The sequence below is a fragment of the Anopheles darlingi genome, chromosome 3, assembly GCF_943734745.1.
Source record: "Anopheles darlingi chromosome 3, idAnoDarlMG_H_01, whole genome shotgun sequence".
Taxonomy (NCBI): domain Eukaryota; kingdom Metazoa; phylum Arthropoda; class Insecta; order Diptera; family Culicidae; genus Anopheles; species Anopheles darlingi.
In genome coordinates, this window is record NC_064875.1 from 62,537,042 (window position 1) to 62,554,541 (window position 17,500).

Consider the following 17,500-nt stretch of genomic DNA (forward strand, 5'->3'; position numbering starts at 1 on the left):
AAGTGCAGCCAATTTAAACTGGCACCAGGATGGGTATACTTTTGACAAGTTGAAATTCCTCGACGGCTTGGTCTGGCCCCAAACGTTGTGCCGGCCAGTAAAAGGACACACCGCCACAGTGCAGAGTATCCGAACCCTGGAAGGTTTCTGGTCCAGCATCCAGGTTCTACCGGGGAAACCAGAACCGGAAACTTTGCCATTGGCCCGTGTGCTGCGCATTAGGATGCGATTGGCTTAGTTAGCTAGTTAGTTTTAAAGGATTTTTTTTTGCCATGTTCCACGTCTTCCTTCCTTCCTTCCTGTCGCTCCTGCTTGCCCCTCTCACCAAACAACGCAATTGTTCGCCGAAAACTTGCGAATCTTAGTGGTGGTGGTCTGGTTGCATCAACGGCAACCCGAGGCCAGGCCAGGCCAGGCCAGGCGTCAGCTAGCTAATTACTAATTCACTTCTGGTTAGCCACCACTGGCCGTAGCGGTGGTGGCAGTGGCGGTGGTTTGTGCAAAAATTTATTTTAAAATTATTTGGGAAACAGAGATTCGCTTCGCTCACAAACGAACAACTCGGTCCCTGGTACGATCCTCGGTTTTGGTTTGGTTCAGCTGCTCGGAACCTGGGACCCGGTATCAACTCTCGTACAGCACGCAACATCAACAGCGGCGTGCAGCTCACTCCCTCGCCAGAGGGGGTCTCTGGGAGTTGGTTGGATTCGCTGGGTAAAGGGGGTGTCCTTTATCGCATCATGTTAATTGCTTCATGATGGAAGATTGGACCACCCGGTGGCCCGGTGTAGTGTAGTGTTTCGGTACGGTCTGGTACAGCATGACTTTCGTCCCGATGCTGCATGGGTTTGGTGTCTCTCCCTCCTTTTTTTAAGGGACGGTGGAAGGGGTTCCACAAACGAGGATTGTCCCCATTGGCCATCCGTGTTTGCGTGCTGTACTGATATCAAAGCCAGGCACGCCTGTCTGGTGCTGCTGCTGCTGCTGCTGCTGTCGCTGTGAGGTGGGCTTAGTTTCAATCCTTTTAAGTGTCTTGTAGCGCCGGCTCTCGAGCGAACATGAGCATGCTCCATTACGGGTCAGTGCGACAATCGGGCACTCCGGTGTTAAAACGGCTTAGACAAAGGGGTCCCTCTCGCTCGCTCTCTCTGGCTCTCTCTGGCTCTCTCTCTCTCTCTGGTCCGGAAATGGATGGCTTGCTAATCCCGGGTGCTACCGAGTTAATGGAGATTAGTCGAATAAAGTTCAGCTAACGTTACTTACACTGTCACACTGTGTGCGCCGCACACACACACAAATCTACACGTATTAATACCGAAAAAGTGTCCCATTAATAGATTTGTGGAATCGTTACAACATCCCTGCCCGCTGGGGGCAAGGACCATTGCACTAAATACTGGCATTCATCAGGCTTGTGCAGCTCGAATGTCGGTTGTTTAAAAGAGGAAATAGAGTGAGGCGAACGGCACGAGACGAGAGAGAGAGTATCCATCACTAGACCCTTACGATAACCTTTCTCACACCGAGCGGTCCAAGCTGCAACAGAAGGATATCCTGCACGAGTCTCTATAAACATCATCATAATCGTACCAACGGTCCCTCCTTTTGGGGTGCTGCAGCAGCAACAGCAGCAGCAGGAAGCACTCGCCTTACCTCTTTGGTACTTCGGGTGCCGGTGCTGATGTTCGGTGCTTCACGCGTAATAAATTCACAAACAAAATCATGACGTAAGTTTTATGGCAAACATGGAATGCCATTTGAGGTTCCATGGAGGGGGCATGGAGGATTGGCAACAACAGCACCACCCACCCACCACCCCTAATACGCCAACTCTATCATGCAGTGTATGCCCCGGAGGGCAGGATACCGGTGCCGGTAGACGGCATGCGAGCCAGCCAGCCAGCTAGCGCGAATTCGGCTGTCATCCGGTACACCCGGTGGTGGTGGCCGTGGGTTTGTTGCCCTTGTCACAGGTGCCCTTCTTCACCCCCCCCGGGGGTATGCATACTTTTCTGAATGGCCCAGCGAATTGAGCGAAGTTTCAGATAAATATTTGCCAAAGGCGTTTTCGGTGCTCGTGGCCCCTCTCCGCTCTTTCACCAGTTTATTTTGTGCATTCCGTTCACGCGACCGTTTGAGCAGAGAGCATAGAGTGCGAGCGTGCGACTCCCAGCGGAACGGGGATCCCAATCCGATCCCATTTTATACTCCGTTTTCGTTGTGCGCCGGACTTTTTTTTTGTTTCTGCGTTTTTTTTTCTGTATCCCCCACCGAAACTTCTGTCACGCTCTGCTGAATAAACGGTTTTGTCCCGCGCAGAGCAGAGAGAAAGAAAGAGAGAGAGAGAGAGAGAGAGAGAGAGAGAGAGAGAAAATGGATGGAATCGCAGATCACCACCGGATGTCCACGGGCCCCGTGGCAAGTTTGGGTCGATCCCGATAGGAACTCCCGGCACTACCGGCGACACAGACACACACGCACACACACGTACTGGTGGCCGTTCAAAGCGTTCAGTGCGTTAGTGTGGCGTGGTGCTTAAACCGGTAGCATTTCTTTCCACTTGGGCTCGTAATTCAATTCCTGCTGGGCTAGGCTGGGGGCCCAAGGTGGCCACCGGAACCGGAAGAGGAACCCTCTCACCGATAGGAAAGTCAACACACCCACCGCACCGCACACACACACACATTTTGCAATTGGTGTTGCTGGCGAATTTGTCAGGGGTGGCTTGCGTACACGAAAACTATGAACTTCTGTGTATCTCGTGGCTCGTCTTTCTTTCTTCCGTTTCCGTTCGCCAGAGAGAGTCCCGTCACCGGGGTGACAGTATTTATCTGGCAAGCCTCAAAATGATTTCATTTGCGGGTGTACATAGAGAGACAAAGAGAGAGAGACAAAAAGAGTGACATGACGGGAAGAATCTGCCAAGCGTATAGAATGTGTGTGTAAATAAAACTATAACTTGAGTTTCTTCACTTTCGTGCAGACGTGAAACGATAACAAGGAACATTCGCTTGACATCCATGTGTGCTTTGTTTTTTTCCATTTCTTCTATTCCTCGAATATTTCGAAACCATTCGCATTTTTTTTTCCTTTCGGGGCTGCAGAGCTGCGGGCGCGAGTGCTGGGACCGTCGGACATATTTATCAAATCGGGCAGCGAGATTACACTGGTTTGTGTCATACAGCAAGGACCGCACGAGCTCGGCACCGTCTTCTGGTACAAGGGTAAGTACATCAAGGAGCAGATTCGATGTTTTAAAGGACTTTTTTTCCGTCTCTCCCCTCCTTCACTTAGTTCAATCCAATGATAAAATACATGGATGTTTCCGATTTGCTCTACTTTTTGCTCTCTCTCTTCTTCCCCATCCGCTGCTGGACCTGGGCTGCTTGCGTTTGATCCCCGGGGGTCCTCTGGGTGTGACCACTTCCAGGAAACACGCTCGTCGAGCCATCCACGCAGGAAAACGACATTCTTACGGGTGAAAACAGACGAATTTCCATCGAAACAGATTGGACAGATGTGCTGACGTCCAGGTAATAAGAAATGTGCATTGAGGCGCGAAATTCACCGGGCCCCCCAAAGGTAACACGCCTGGTTGGCCACTCGTTAGACGAGACGAAACGATAGCCATCTCGTTAGGTCGTCGTCGTTGCTGCTGCTGCTGCTGCTGATGGTGCTCAACCACTAGGACCAGACAGGACCTAGGCAGGGCAGCATCGGTCTGTCACGAAACAGCCCGAATCCCAAACCAAACCTTCACCTAACCAAAGCCAAAGCAAAGAAGGGCAAATCCAGCAGCTTACCGTTGCGCCCCAGTCCCCCCGCATCCCCCCCAAAAAAAAGGGGGTCCCAATGCGAAGAGACGTAGAAAATCATGAAGTAGATAGCAGCTAAACGAGCAGTGTGGTTTCCAGTGGTCCATGGAATCGAGGGGCGGAGAACGATGCGGCTGGACGGATGTCTTGTCCGCGTTACCGTACCGTTTGCTCAACCGGCTGTGAAACGGTGTGCATAGTTGGATGTATTGGCCACTGCCGGTGCTGCTGCTCCTGCTACTGGGTTTGCTGGGACCCTTTACTTGCTTGGCTAGTTGGGTGATGGGCGAACTCTGGTTCTGTAGCGATGTTTTGAATTGTCGATGCTTTTTGTGAAATTGAGGTTTTTGCGGGCAAGAAAGCGAGTGTGCCTGTGTGTGTGTGTGTGTGTGTAAGCTTCAATTTAATTCCCCTTTTCCGTTTGTCATTTCTCTCCCCCCCCCCCTCTGCTATCATCGTTATCGTCTATGTGTCCGTTTGCGTGCTGTGCAAAACACCATCCTCGACCTGGACCTGGGATCCTGGTTGGCTGGTAGACTGAGGATAAAGCGTGCGATCCAGAGTGATACCGGGAACTATACCTGCGTACCGACAATGGCCAAATCTGCAAGCGTGTATGCTCATGTAATTAGTGGTAAGTAATCTCAGTGTTCTCTTCGTCCGCCCCTCCACCTTCTCACACCTCAATGAACTCGTCATCATTTTCGTAATATGTGCTGGAAGATGCAGACATTGGCATCTGCAGCCGGTGGCTGCACCGAGCACCGTTGTTGGTGGCTAAGAAAAGCCGCATTAGAATTTGATTCGCTCGCTTGATGGTATTACAATGGACTTGATATCACATTACGGTGATGGTGTGGTGCAGCTGGCACCTTTGTTATATGCCACTGGAAGTAGATTATATAGGGCTTCGACAGGGTAAAGGAGTGCTACACCTTGCAGGTACATCAAACAAGGTACGATAGTCCGGCGTAAGGCGTAAGTGATCTTCGAGCGACAGAGCAGCGAGCCGTCCATTGATGTTGAGCCAAATATGGTCAAATGAAGCTTAATGGTGCTTGAAATTCTATAAAGAGCTACAGAGTGTATTATAGAGCCTTTCCTGGACAGACTGTAACCTTAGGCAAGAGTCAATGTCGCCCCTCCGGGGGTGGTCTGTAGTAGATAGCCGTATCACTGACCGTATCTAAATGTTTAATTGATATTCATATTTGCATCAGATAATGTTACAAATTCAAATCGAGATGTTGCCGTTAACGTTGCGCCCAACATATGAACCACATTTAATCCAAAAACCATTCGCCACTGCTGAACGGCTCCGGCCTGGACCGGTGTAGGAGCTGCATAAATTTACATTCCGGATGAATTGAAAGGCCGCTTGCCGGCCGGTAAACTTAGTTAACTCTACTCGATGTCGAGTTTAGCAAGGATTTAGCAACGTAGCTTACCGGTGAACGCCGTGCACGTGTAGCACACAAGCGCGAGCACACACAGAGGCACGTACACGGCCACCACAGCTAGTGCAAGGGGAGAATATTAAATCAAGAAAAAGCTAAACTCCCAGTCGTCGTTTGTCAAAACACGCGCAACACGATTAGGTCCACATCCTGTTATGATTCCTGCTTTTCTGCTACCAGCGTGCCTCTCCTCACCTCGATCACACGTACACCCTGTGCGCGCGCTTTTGTGTGTGTGTGTGTGTGCGGCTGTGGACATATGGTGGAACATCGAGAAATTGAATTTAATTTCTCCGCTTCCGGCAGGGAGGGGGCGATGCGGTGGACAAACATTAGAGGTGGGGTGTGGTGAGGTGGCGAACAAGAAGAAAAAAAAACCGACAGGAAAGAACAGTCCATCCATTGAAACATGCAAACAAAACCCATTCCTCATCCGGACCGGGGGACGGGGCGCTTTCCCACGGCGTTTTCCTTTCTCTTTCTCTCTCCCTCTCTCTATATCTGCCGCTCTTTTCATTGCAGGAGAGCACCCGGCGGCGATGCAACACAATTCGGCAGCATCGGTCCCGCGGCCACTGCTGGTGCTGGTGCACACCTTATACTTCCTTTTATCGTTTCTCGTGCTAATGCAAGCACATCTGCGGAGCAGTAGCGGGCGGAAGGAGGCAGCGACGGCGCCGCACAGGCCCCACACTGGCCGGGCAGCTATCAGCCAACGGATGGAGGCAGCGAAGGACGATGCCCCTTCCAGCTGCCGATGCTTCGGGCCGCGTTTGGATGGTTCATCTGAGGTGTCGATCGTTTTTTGCTGCAGTACCCACACCTTTCACGCTTATCCAAGCTAACATGAAGCCGATGGCCGGCGGCATAGAAACGCCACCCGGACACCACCACCACCCCCGGTAGTACGGTCGGTGTTCGGTCGCTAGGCGTAGTAGTTCGAGTTTCCGAGGATTCTCGTTCTTCATTTGTTCACGACAACAGCAGCGCCATTTCATCCACCTTATCATCCTCACCTTAATCTTTTTCAAGCCACTACCTACTACTACTACCACTACTAGTACCATTACGGTGACTACTACTACTACTACTTCTAGGGCTACTATCGCTGTTCCCTCTGTCCAGAGGATAGGCGGAGCGGAACGATAGAAGCTACTGTACAGGTTAGATGAAGCGTAGAGTGAATAGAGAGGGACCGAAGAGGATACGTTAAAAAAAATCACACACACCCACACGGACACACACCGTTCACATTCTTAGTGAGAGTTTAGAGCCTCATCATTCCCCATTCCTTAGAACCGAAGCACACATACACACTCACAAACAGTCCGGTAACAACAACACTTTTCTGCGCCGTTCCCGTCTCCCCCGGGGGGGGAGGAGGCGATGAAACGTTGGAACCATTCAGCCCAAGACTGGCACGGCGCACCTGAATAGGAATCACAACGCAAAACGATGATGCAAAGTCTTTCGCACCGATGGTTGCGCCGGCGGGGCCCAGAGATCGACTTATATCCAAAATGGAAGGAGAACCAGGAAACAAAAACGAAGGGTGGAGATGTAGAGGTAGAGAGCACGAGGGGGGGTAGTAGATATGGTATGATTTCTTTTCTACTCTACACCACATCAATAGAGGCGGACGGACGCATTCTGGGTGCAGAACGACGTTCGACGTCGAGCATAGCATAAGTGGCGTGGCAGGAAGAGGAGGGTAGAAGGGACAGGGGATGAGATTACACTCCTCAATAGTGACACCCTTCTTCCGATGCAGTAGAATGCATCACAATTGCGAGAAAGGGGTAGAAGAATTGGCTCAAAAGCACAGATGTTTGATTGTTTAACAAAAAAAAAAAAAACCCACACCCACACACAAAGGTATGTGACGTCGTGTCCCGAGGACAGCGCGGAAGCGGGCGGAACCATGTTGGAAAATACAAAAACAAGTGAGCTGAACGTTGAGACAAATCAGTTTATCATGAAACCCTCTGCGAACGGTGTGAATGATCTGCTTGCTTTGATTATTTTGGTTGTTGTGTTGTTGTTCCCGAAAGAAAGCTCTACCTGGTTTTGACCGTTCAAGCTCGATGCTGAGCTCGAGAATCTGTTCTGCCCCAAAGTATGCCCATTGGTAGGCGCATCCGGTGTTAAACAACGGACGACGACGACGACGACCACATCGACGACCAGCAACTTCAGCCAGCTTCCGGACACCGCAGCCATCGTCGTTCGTCAAAACTCCCGCTAGTCTCAGGTCGGTCGCTAGGGCGACCGGACTAGTTGGCCGGTTAGGCACACCACAGATGTTCTCACCTCACCTCACAACAGAAAAAAAGTGAACAGAAGCGAACTAAAATATCCGTTCGCACGATACAGTGCTAAAATAGTTAATTAATTTGTCATCATCTCACCATGGAACCCGGCCTGGCTGGGTCTGGCCTGGTGGCCTTCGCTATCGATAATCACTGGGCCGTGTAAAACTTTGCCCTGCTCCCGGTCTCGGCGGATCAACTTTGTCTTGTGGGCAAACCACAGATTCCTAGAAACCTAGCGACCGGCTGGCGCTGCTCCTGCTGCTGCTGCTGCTGCTGCGGCGACGGTAAGCCATCCGTCGATCCCCGGGTACCCGGGGTTCCCCCGAGCGGAAGTTCGAATTTCAATCGTCACGGGACGCCTGATTATTGTTGCATGAGCTAATTAAGTCTTGGCAAAACTGGTTGTATCCCATAAGGTAATGCGAAATCAGCACTCAGCGGCAGTGGTAGCGGCACAACCTGGGGTGGCTGGGCTTTTGGGGTTTGTTCTTCCATATTTCAGTGCCCCCCCCTTTGCGCTCCTAGCCCCAGCATGGCTCAGCGTCCTTATGAGATTAAATATACGGCAATCTGCGCTCCGGCAGCAGCGTCTTCGAGTTAATTTATTCTCCTCCCGACAGGGTCCTTTCGATCACCGGAAATCCCAGCAGTCATCTGCCGCCTAAGCGAACATTGGATTGGCCGGAAGCTACGGTGGAGCGGGGGCCGCGGAGACCGAGGGGACCGAGGGGACCCAACCGATACCATTCCGTCCAACCGTCGATCAACCCCACCCGGCGGGGGGGCGGGTAACGAGCGCACCGGAAGCGGATGTTCGGTCGAGCGGAAGAATGTGAAGAGCCCCAAGTCCCAAAAATATTCCAATATTTTCTTCCCATCCCTCTGGGTCTGGTCAGGACCTGGGTTCGCATTTTCTTACGCGCTCTTCCACTCCGGGCCACTCCAGTGGAGGACGCTTTTGGGGCTTATCAACAGGTACACCCAGCAAAACAGTTCGGTTCGGACTCGGACGCACTGACAAATGCGAGATTGTTGGGCATCGGTCCGTTGTCATTTCCTCTAATATAATTTAAGGGACCCGGGATTTGGTTGGCCGTAGCAAAAGTGAAAAGATTACGAGCTCAAGCGAGCGTTGCCTTCGCGCGTTGCCCCGGCGGTGGTGGTGGTGGTCCCGGTGTTTGCTGGCTGACTTCAGATTAATAATTTAATCATTTTATCTCCAGTAACTCTCCGGCCACTTGGTCGTCTTCCTTAGCCGGTCTGGAGTTACGGAGTGCACGAGCGGGCTTGTCTTCTGTCTCGGCTCTGCCGCAGCGCCATCGTTTATCGCGCCAGATATGCATCGGTGGTTTTTGTTTTTCTTTTGTAAACAAAGTTGACAAACACCGGTGTAGTGTTCGTTTGGTGAGTTCTGGCGCTGGCAAAACTTTGTTGTTTTGCTGTCGGCGCAGCGAGCGGGTGGAGGGAGCCCCTTAGAGACGACCCTATCGCAATCGCCAGCCAGCACTAGACTCCGCGTCTCCCAACAAAGGGAGGGGGTACGCCATCGCGTGAGATTGGCGTCGAGAAATTGAAAATGTCTCGGCAGATGGTTGAATTTAAATTAACCTCCACAGTGCCACAAGCAAATGCAGTAGTTTCCATTTTCTTGCGCCGGCCGTTTTGCACCAATCCACCAACTTGTCGCGGCGTTTATTCGGTCCCGGGCACCACAGGACCATCGGTTGACAAGTTTTCGGGTTTTCACGAGCTGAGCTTCTTTTAGTTTGCTTTTGCGTGAAGAGGCAAATTTTGAAATTTGAATTTTGAAAAAAAAAATGTTCCTAGAAAATATACAAACACACACACAAACACACACACACACACACAGTACAGAGCACAGGCCAAGCAGTGCAGTGCTGGGTTGCTGGAGAGCATCATACTTCCACTTTTCGTCGAGGATCCGGCCACGAAGATTTCACCGAAAACTCAGATCTACCTTCCGTCTCGTTACTTTCATTAATGGAAAATCCCAATCTACTTGCCAGCAGCCGGGCTAGCCAGCTTACAGCTACACGGTTTCGATGGGAAAACGGATAACCTCTAGCCGGGAGAGCCGAACGCATTTGGCCGCCTTCCACCAGCTACAAAGAAGAGGGTTAGGAAGGAGAAGCGGAGATGCTGACAAGGTTGTCATTGTGTGTGGCTTGGGCTCTATTTGGCCTTCACTTACCGATACCAGGGGAAAATGTGATCCCGTGCCATCACGAGCACGTTACCGATGTAGGCCAGAATCTGTGGATGAAGAAATACGGTTACAACCGTGAAACAGGAAGTTCCCGCCAGCGATGGGATAATCGGATAAGCGTTCGATGCCGGAGGTTGCTCCCCCCTCCCCCCGGGGGAGCGGGAAGGGTATCTGGTGACTTACAATCAGCAGGAGGAAAGAAAAGACCGCCGTTTTAGCGACCTGCTCACCGAACGGATCCTGTTCGAAGGCTTGGAAGCGTAACACCAGCAGACATACCATCGTAAGCATAGCGCAAACTAACGACATGATGAAATAAATCATAAGATCGGACTGGCGAACGGGAAAATGAAAGAAAGAAATCAAAAGGAAGAGAGAGAGAGAGGGAGGTGAGTATGGCGGACAAACTTTAAAAGTAAAACATTCCCGGGCACCCAGAGGCCACCGCGGTATGCCCGGATGCCACGAGCGGTTAGCATACCAGCAAAAGGTTACGATTGTCCGGGTTACTGTACCACACCGACAGTGACTCGCAGCATCCATATCTGAAATGGAAATGGAACGCATAAATAGACAGCGAACGCATAATTCTACTCCTTCCCCTTCGTTGCGTTGGTAGCGTTGGGCCGGCTGCGAAGCGGCTCTTTGATCCAGGCCCCTTCAGGCTCGTGGTGGGGCCGCCCACAACATTGTGCTACCCGCCCGACCTGCCCTACCAGTGAGCCCAGTGAGCCTACCTTAGTGATTCGTGTGTTTGAAACGGGTACAAACAGAGCTCGCACCGAGCAAGGCCGGAACGGTTCAGCCATACCTCTAGGCATTCCAGATGGACATACTTCATCGTGCCCTTGCAGCGGCAGGGCGATACCAGTCTTAATTTCATCCAAATACCATTTGAGAAATGAAAGAATCATGAAAAAAGTATGTTACCCAGAAGCTCGTTCATTACTTATTCAATTAGATACACACACCGCCCGCAGTACACAGCACACCACAACAAGGCATCGGAAATGGAGCATCCAGCGTGTGCCACGACCTCAAGAAGAGGATCGACCACCGGACGGTTCAAAATCTGGCCCGTAGCTGAAGCTGAAATATGTTCTCGCAAAACCGATAACATGGGCTATACTCGGGAAGGGCCTCGCTCTGATCGTGCAGACCGAACGAGTTAATCAACTCTGAATCATTTGCGTGGTAGGGTTTGTTAACACACACACACGGGGACCGGCTTATTTGAATTTGCTATCGATATATGAAAACTAATCCCGAACAAATCATATCATCAAAAGGTGAACCATATGCAGCGCCGTTGCAGCGTGCTTGTGCGATTTCGATTGCCATGCCAGCAGTTTCGTAATGCCTCACCAGCAGCAGCAGCAGCAGCAGCACGTATGTATGGTGTTTGCGAAAACAGGGCCCCGGGATTAATTTATCAGAGTAGCCACTGGCATAAACGGTAAGCGAACGTTGCCGTGATCGAACCGTGGGTGGCAGCACCGGGAGTCAGCGACCGGCTCGATGCTTAGATAATTTGCATGTGGCAATATGCAAGCGAATGGCTTTTATGCTGACCACAGAGTGCACTGGAGTGATCGGTGCCGTGATGCTGCAATGAAATCGCCGCAGCGAGTGTGTCGGCACTACCCAGCGTGGGGGGGGGGGGGGGAGGCCGGTTGGGAGTACCGATAGTTCTTTTCCCTTTGCCCTTCCTTACCTCAACTCCTCGTTCGAGCCCTGACAAATTCGGCAAACGACGGAATCGTTGCTGCTCGTACGCAATCCGTCAATGCAGCAGTGCGAGGCGGAACCGTTCCGCGAGATATCCGCGTCCGACGATGCGGAGCCTGCTTTCTCTCGCTCCGCTTCTTCTTCCTCTTCTCCTTCTCTTTCTCCTTCTCCTTCATCCTTCGGTTGCATTCGGCGTACGGCGTTCGTTGGTACCACCAGCGGTAGCAGTTCCCTCGAGAGTGACGCAAAAGTTCTAAACTTGTTTCCAGATTTGTTTCTGCAAAATCAGCGACCCAAAAAAGGTATTTTCCAAACAGATACTACAATTTGCGAGCGAGCGACCGAGCGAGCGCGCGCGCGCGTACGTAATTTGACTGTCAGAGGCCGGGTGTGTGTGTGTGTGGCGGCTGGTGGAAACCGTTTTAACCCAACGGTTGCTTTGATGTCAACCGTGGTGGCTGGCTTGCTCTCGACCATTTCGCTGGCTTAATGTGCAGCAGAAGGTTGCACAGGTTGCCTGGTTGGTCCGGTAAAGGGTCGCAATTTTTGGTGAATCGCTTTTTTTTAAATTTTAGTACTCAGCTAAATGGGTGCCAGCAACAAGAGAAGCATTCAATGTGGTTTCCCGTTGTGCAATCTCAATCAGTTCACATAAATTCACAAGTTTCCACATAATGGACACAACTTATCTGATGAATGCCGGCGCGATGGGCCAATGTTAATGCTTCATTAGTTTGGACAGTTCAACAGCTTCCGAAACGATAGTTTCGGGCAGAACTGACCCGGCCATCGGCCATCTCGTCGGCTTCCCTTTTGCTAAACGCCTTCCGAGAAAACCGGCCGGCCAAAGTTTTATCGATTCCATTTTCCTTCCAGCTTCCAGAGTGTGCTAGTTACGGAGTACGGTCTGGCAGTATATTTCGACAGTTAAGAAATGAAATTTCTGGGCGGGCCTTTTGGGCGCAATCTGCTAAGCTGCCCAAAGACCAGGACGAGGGCTTTGCGCCGCGTGTTGAATGAGGCGAAGCGTAGCGGCGAATCACGTTCGAGCAACATTTTTAATCATTTTTAACGCTACAGTCGACGGCTTTTACGGAATAGCTTTCTGTTGTTCGTGATTGATTGACAGCCTTGATTGATTGTTACGGTCAGATGTGGAAGTAAGGCTCGGGGCGATTTACGAAAGGATTGACGATTTTCGGGAGCTGATGCCATTCGCAATCGGTTGCCAGGAGGAGGTTGCGGCTACCGTGCCATGAGAGTGAAACATTATACTACATACTCACGCAAACAGACACACACATACAGCAAATAGTCGCTTCGTACCATGTTGTGCTGCATTTCAGTGACGGCATCATCAACGATTTAAAACAAAGAGCTTATGCGAGACAGCCGGAGCGGGTTTATGGTACATGTACACGGTCCTCGGAGTAGCAGCATCGCCTCGGCCCGGCCATTAAGAAAATTCCACCCGCGAAAGGAACGAGGGCAAATAAATCCACGAACATAATTCGTATGACTCAGTAATTGGTTTTCGGCGTTGCGTTGCGTCGTCTCCGCCGACGACTTGACACCTTTTGCAGCATGTGGAATGCGAGCTCCTTAATTGGATTTTGCTAGGGAAACCTTATAATCATCGAGCGAAGCGGCGAAAGGGGCGACGCGTTTTGACTTCAGACGTTAGTTTTGTGTGCCTTTAGTGCTCACAAACACAGTGCACACACACACACACACACGTACACACATACACAAGTATACAAAAGAGGAAAACACGCTTAGTGGATACAAGGATTGTCAAGGAGGTTGTCCACGGAATGGAAGGAATTTCCTGGCAAGATTGCAGGAATCAAATAGCGTACATGGTTTCCGGTTTCCCCGCAAGGTAACGGTGATTGTTTTCTCCGAAGAGTTTCCTGGGTCGCCCGATGGTAGCTGTGCTATCAGCGCCCCGCCCGCCCCGGCCGGAAGAACATAAATTAGCATCCTAAAACATAATTTGTGTTGTGTTAAGGGCATAGCTGAAGTGCACGTGGGGCTGTGTTGCCATCCTGCGGCAACTATGCCACACGTGAGGAGCCATCACAGTGGATTCGTAACATGATTGTTATGCGGTGCATGATATGATAGGAAGGGTGAGATACGGGGCTGCTATAACGGTGACACTTTAAGGAATCCCTATCTCTCTCGCTGTTTATTATTATCAATTTGTGGAAAGAATTTAATCCGACTCGGGGAGTGAGTAATGATTGAAATAGCGCAGCGTTGTCTGTCCTAGAATAGTTGGACATTATTGGCTTTGCAGCGTTATTCAAATCTGCAACATAACTGAACAAAAATGCAATTAACTACTGTGTACTTCTACTCTCTAGGCTGCCGTTTGCTGATACAACAAAACGAAATATAAAAAAAAACACTAATTAACAAGGTTCGAAGAAGAGAGGTAATCCAATTTATTTAAAAAAAAATCAATTCCTCACGCTACTCATTTCATCCACATCGGATCGATTTCGGCTGAATTTCCGGAAATTACATTAGCTCCACCGGAGCAGAGCGTATAGACGCGCAGTGAGCTTTCGCTGTACGCGGGTAACGCCAAGGCAGGTCAGAACCGTAGAGGAGAAATTCAATTTTCGCAACAATCCAAAATGGTTCAATTTTGCGAACAAGCAATAATAGCGTGATGGTTCGGTGACAGCCGAACGGTTGGCTTCGAAACAAACAAAACAAAGAAGAAGAAAAAAACACACACACCCGAAAAGGACCGGCACAATCCAGCAGATAACCCGCACAGCTTAGGAGCTTAAAAGCAATGTCATAACGATAAAATGAAATGTTGATTTCACTTTCTGCTCGCTCGCCACTGCTAGCGCTAAACCAACGCAGACGCACCGAGCGGACCATCTTTCGGAAGGGTCCCGCACTCGGAAGTTGCTTTTCATGCGCTGGCTGTTGGCTACTGTGCATCGGCTCATGTTTGACGAATGGCCATGCGCTAAAATGTGAAACAAATCCAAAATTGGTCCGAGAGATGGCTCCGTAGCTTCGGAGTCGCAGCTCAGATCCATGTTAATCAGATTATCTTGATTTGACACATGATACTTTATCCTGCGAGTAACGCTGAGCAGACATCGGCTCGGGCTACACAGAATGTTGTCGGATCATTTACCAGCTGCCGGATGCGTGGATAACGTGGGAGGTGGGTGCCGCGCGCACGGTCGGAGCGAGAAATTGAATTCTCGGAGGAACTTGAAAACATTTTTGACGTCGGCCACGCCACGCACTGCGCCGCTGCTTCGCTATCGAATTTAGCTGCTAATGCTTACGAAGAAGTACCGAGAAAGAAGCAACAAATGAGCAAAAAGTGGAACCTTCTAAGCGGCCTGGCTCTAAGAAGCCCCAAAAAGACACCCTAGAGGAGGCTGCTGCTGCTGTTCTGCAGAAGGCAAATTGTGCAAATTGTGAGTGATTTGAAATTAAACAGAAAAAACAACAACCTTTACGCGATCATCATCGTTGGGTGAGGGATTTACTTAAACTTTGCCGTTACAAGACTGTTATACATGGACTGTGGCATAACCTAAAGCTCAGGGCTTTGAAGTTGAGGATCATTTTGAGCGGGACCTGAAAAATATGTTTGGGTCTGGTGTGCGTTTTTAAAAAGCCAAATAAGCGGCCACAGAAGTGGCAAAGATAGCGCACTCTACATCAACATCATCATGCCCTGGAGCGGATCGCAGAAGCCATTGACCTAGGTCGATGCCCCAAATATAGTCATAGTTGATTTCATAGCTCCATATCGCACCAACCGCCTTGTCCTTGGAGCACCGGGAAATCGTTCGTAGAAACCGAAGCCGTTACCGTTACGCGCACCGACACATACCACAGCACTGTACAGCACAGCACAGCACAATTTATCTAATGGATTTACACAAAGTTCTGCGAAAACCGCACACTTTCTGCTGCCGAGCCCGTGTATTCGACCATTTCTTATTATTTTGCACTTGAATAGCTTCGTTTGGTGATGCCTAAGGACGTGTGCAAGGTAGAGGCGCCTCCACCGCAGCCTCTACTCCACTCCACATGTCTCTGTGTCTGTGTGTGTATGTGTGTGCCTGTGTGTTGCGGTGGCGAGGGCTCCACATACAGAAGAGCCTCAGCACACGCCACACGTTTGGTGCGTACGGCGTGTCATGCATAATGCGTTGCTTGCGGTGTGTGTGTGTGTGGAGCAAACGTAAGGAAAATGGGGAAATAAACTTGCACTTCGGAAGCAGAATTCTTTGCTCTGCACAAATTGCAAAATAAATTTTCCTTCCGCTACCAGCGCTCTGTCCCACTCTTGTTCTCTCTGTTGCCTGCTCGTTCGCTTCACTCCTTCGTGCATTTGAAAGGTCTTACCGTTCCGGGCTTTCCGGTCGAGTCGGCAAAGACGTCTGCGGGGTGCGGGCGGTACGGTTTTAAAGTGCTCATACTCATCATGTGCGGGAGTTATTGTAGCCAGTAGGAAAGTATGTCGTGGTTTGTGTTACCCGGTTTTCCTTCGCTGTACCTTTGTGTGCGCACCGCAACGCAGCAGCATTCGAAGCCCCACACCGGCCATGGCGTTGAAGATTCGAATGCATTGGTGCTGGCAGGCTGGCTGGCTGGCACAGAGCAGGCCGTCGCACAGAGCGAGAGAGAGAGAAAGAGAAAGTGGGACCGCCCGGTTTCCTCATTGTTAGGGGGTTACCATGCGCTCCGTGTTGCGGTTTGTGCATTGGTGCAGTTTGCATTCATTGCATCTTGTCTCATCGGCTCGTAAATTATGGTCGAGCAAAACAAACACCACACACCGGCAACCGGTTTGCGGCGGAAATGATGTACAAAGGACCCCCTCCCCCCACCCCTCGAGCCGAGAGGGTCTGTCCTGCGCCATGGCAGGTAACCCTGTTACTAAATGCCCAGTATATTGCTCGTTAACATCAAAACCATACGAGGGTCTTGTGTTATGAGTGGCCATACTACATGTGGTGAATAGTAACAAAAAAAAAACTGTAGCAACCTTAGTAACCGATTGCCTTCCGGTAGCTAAGATACGGGTCTGGTTAGCAGCAGGCACCACCAAGGTGAATGTAATAGAATACACCTGCCCTTACCGTTATTGAAATGGTTTCTTGGTTGTTGGCTGAAGCTGCATGCAAGTTTCTCCAAACAGCAGCAAAGCCTTTCGTGAAGATGCGACAACAATACGGCGGTACCTTTTAAACTCAATTCCGCACAAACACTCGGTTCGCCCACCGGGATTACTATGGAGTGCGAGATTATTATCTTCTTTAATGGCGCGAAAGCCCCCTTAAAAGCCATCTTAACCGCTCTGGCGGATGGGTATGTTGGTGGTAACAAATTAACAAGCTTTCTGCAAGCAATCCTGCTCACTCACCATCGCCAAAACGGGTGCGCCGAAGAGGTGCTAACATTCCATAATGAGCCGGGCGTGGCCCCCCACTTGCCATCTGATTCACGCCCAACTGGATTCGCAAATACTTCTGCTCTCTCTCTATCTCTCTTGGTTCACTTTCGGTTCATATATCACTCCACTTTCATTCATTAGCACCTTTGAAGAGCGAGCTTTTACAGTAATGTGCAGCCATTCTTCATCCCCGGTAGCTGTCCATTTTTCACTCGTACACTTAGGGGCGCGGGCGTGCCAGGTCTCGCCCCGGTACTGCTTCAAAGAGACAGAGCGTCTGACGCAGACCGGCTAGAGAGAGAGGGAGAGAGTGAGAACGAGAGAGTGTGGTGCGCATGATTCGCTGGATGAATCATGGGCCACCATAGAACCAGTGTGTGTCTGCACAATGTGTGCTCCAATGATGGCGTTCTTATAATAAAACGGGAAGGGAACTCCTTCATTTCGTCCACGCCAGCACATGCTGCTGCTGCTGCTGCTGCTGCTCCATTTGAAGACTTCAAGATTTTCAA

General features: G+C 50.5%; 2 protein-coding genes across 2 annotated transcripts in view; one reads left to right on the forward strand and one right to left on the reverse strand.

Annotated features, from left to right (window-relative positions):
* The window catches only part of LOC125957246 (zwei Ig domain protein zig-8-like), a 16,745-nt gene extending 9,559 nt beyond the window's left edge, over window positions 1-7,186 (forward strand). The window contains exons 6-9 of the mRNA XM_049689808.1: window positions 3,105-3,224; window positions 3,431-3,533; window positions 4,352-4,449; window positions 5,795-7,186. Of these exons, the coding sequence (XP_049545765.1) occupies window positions 3,105-3,224; window positions 3,431-3,533; window positions 4,352-4,449; window positions 5,795-6,117 (644 nt within the window). The 3' untranslated portion in view covers window positions 6,118-7,186. The remainder of the gene's footprint in view (window positions 1-3,104; window positions 3,225-3,430; window positions 3,534-4,351; window positions 4,450-5,794) is intronic.
* A 2,448-nt stretch (window positions 7,187-9,634) lies between these two features.
* Window positions 9,635-15,148, reverse strand: LOC125955688 (E3 ubiquitin-protein ligase MARCHF2-like). The gene is made up of 7 exons (XM_049686830.1): window positions 15,117-15,148; window positions 11,526-11,576; window positions 10,549-10,683; window positions 10,293-10,356; window positions 9,995-10,144; window positions 9,797-9,858; window positions 9,635-9,707 (listed from the first exon to the last, which is right to left on the reverse strand). Exons 1-7 carry the CDS (start codon window positions 15,146-15,148, stop codon window positions 9,635-9,637), a joined length of 567 nt encoding a protein of 188 aa, XP_049542787.1.
* Window positions 15,149-17,500: the final 2,352 nt, after the last annotated feature.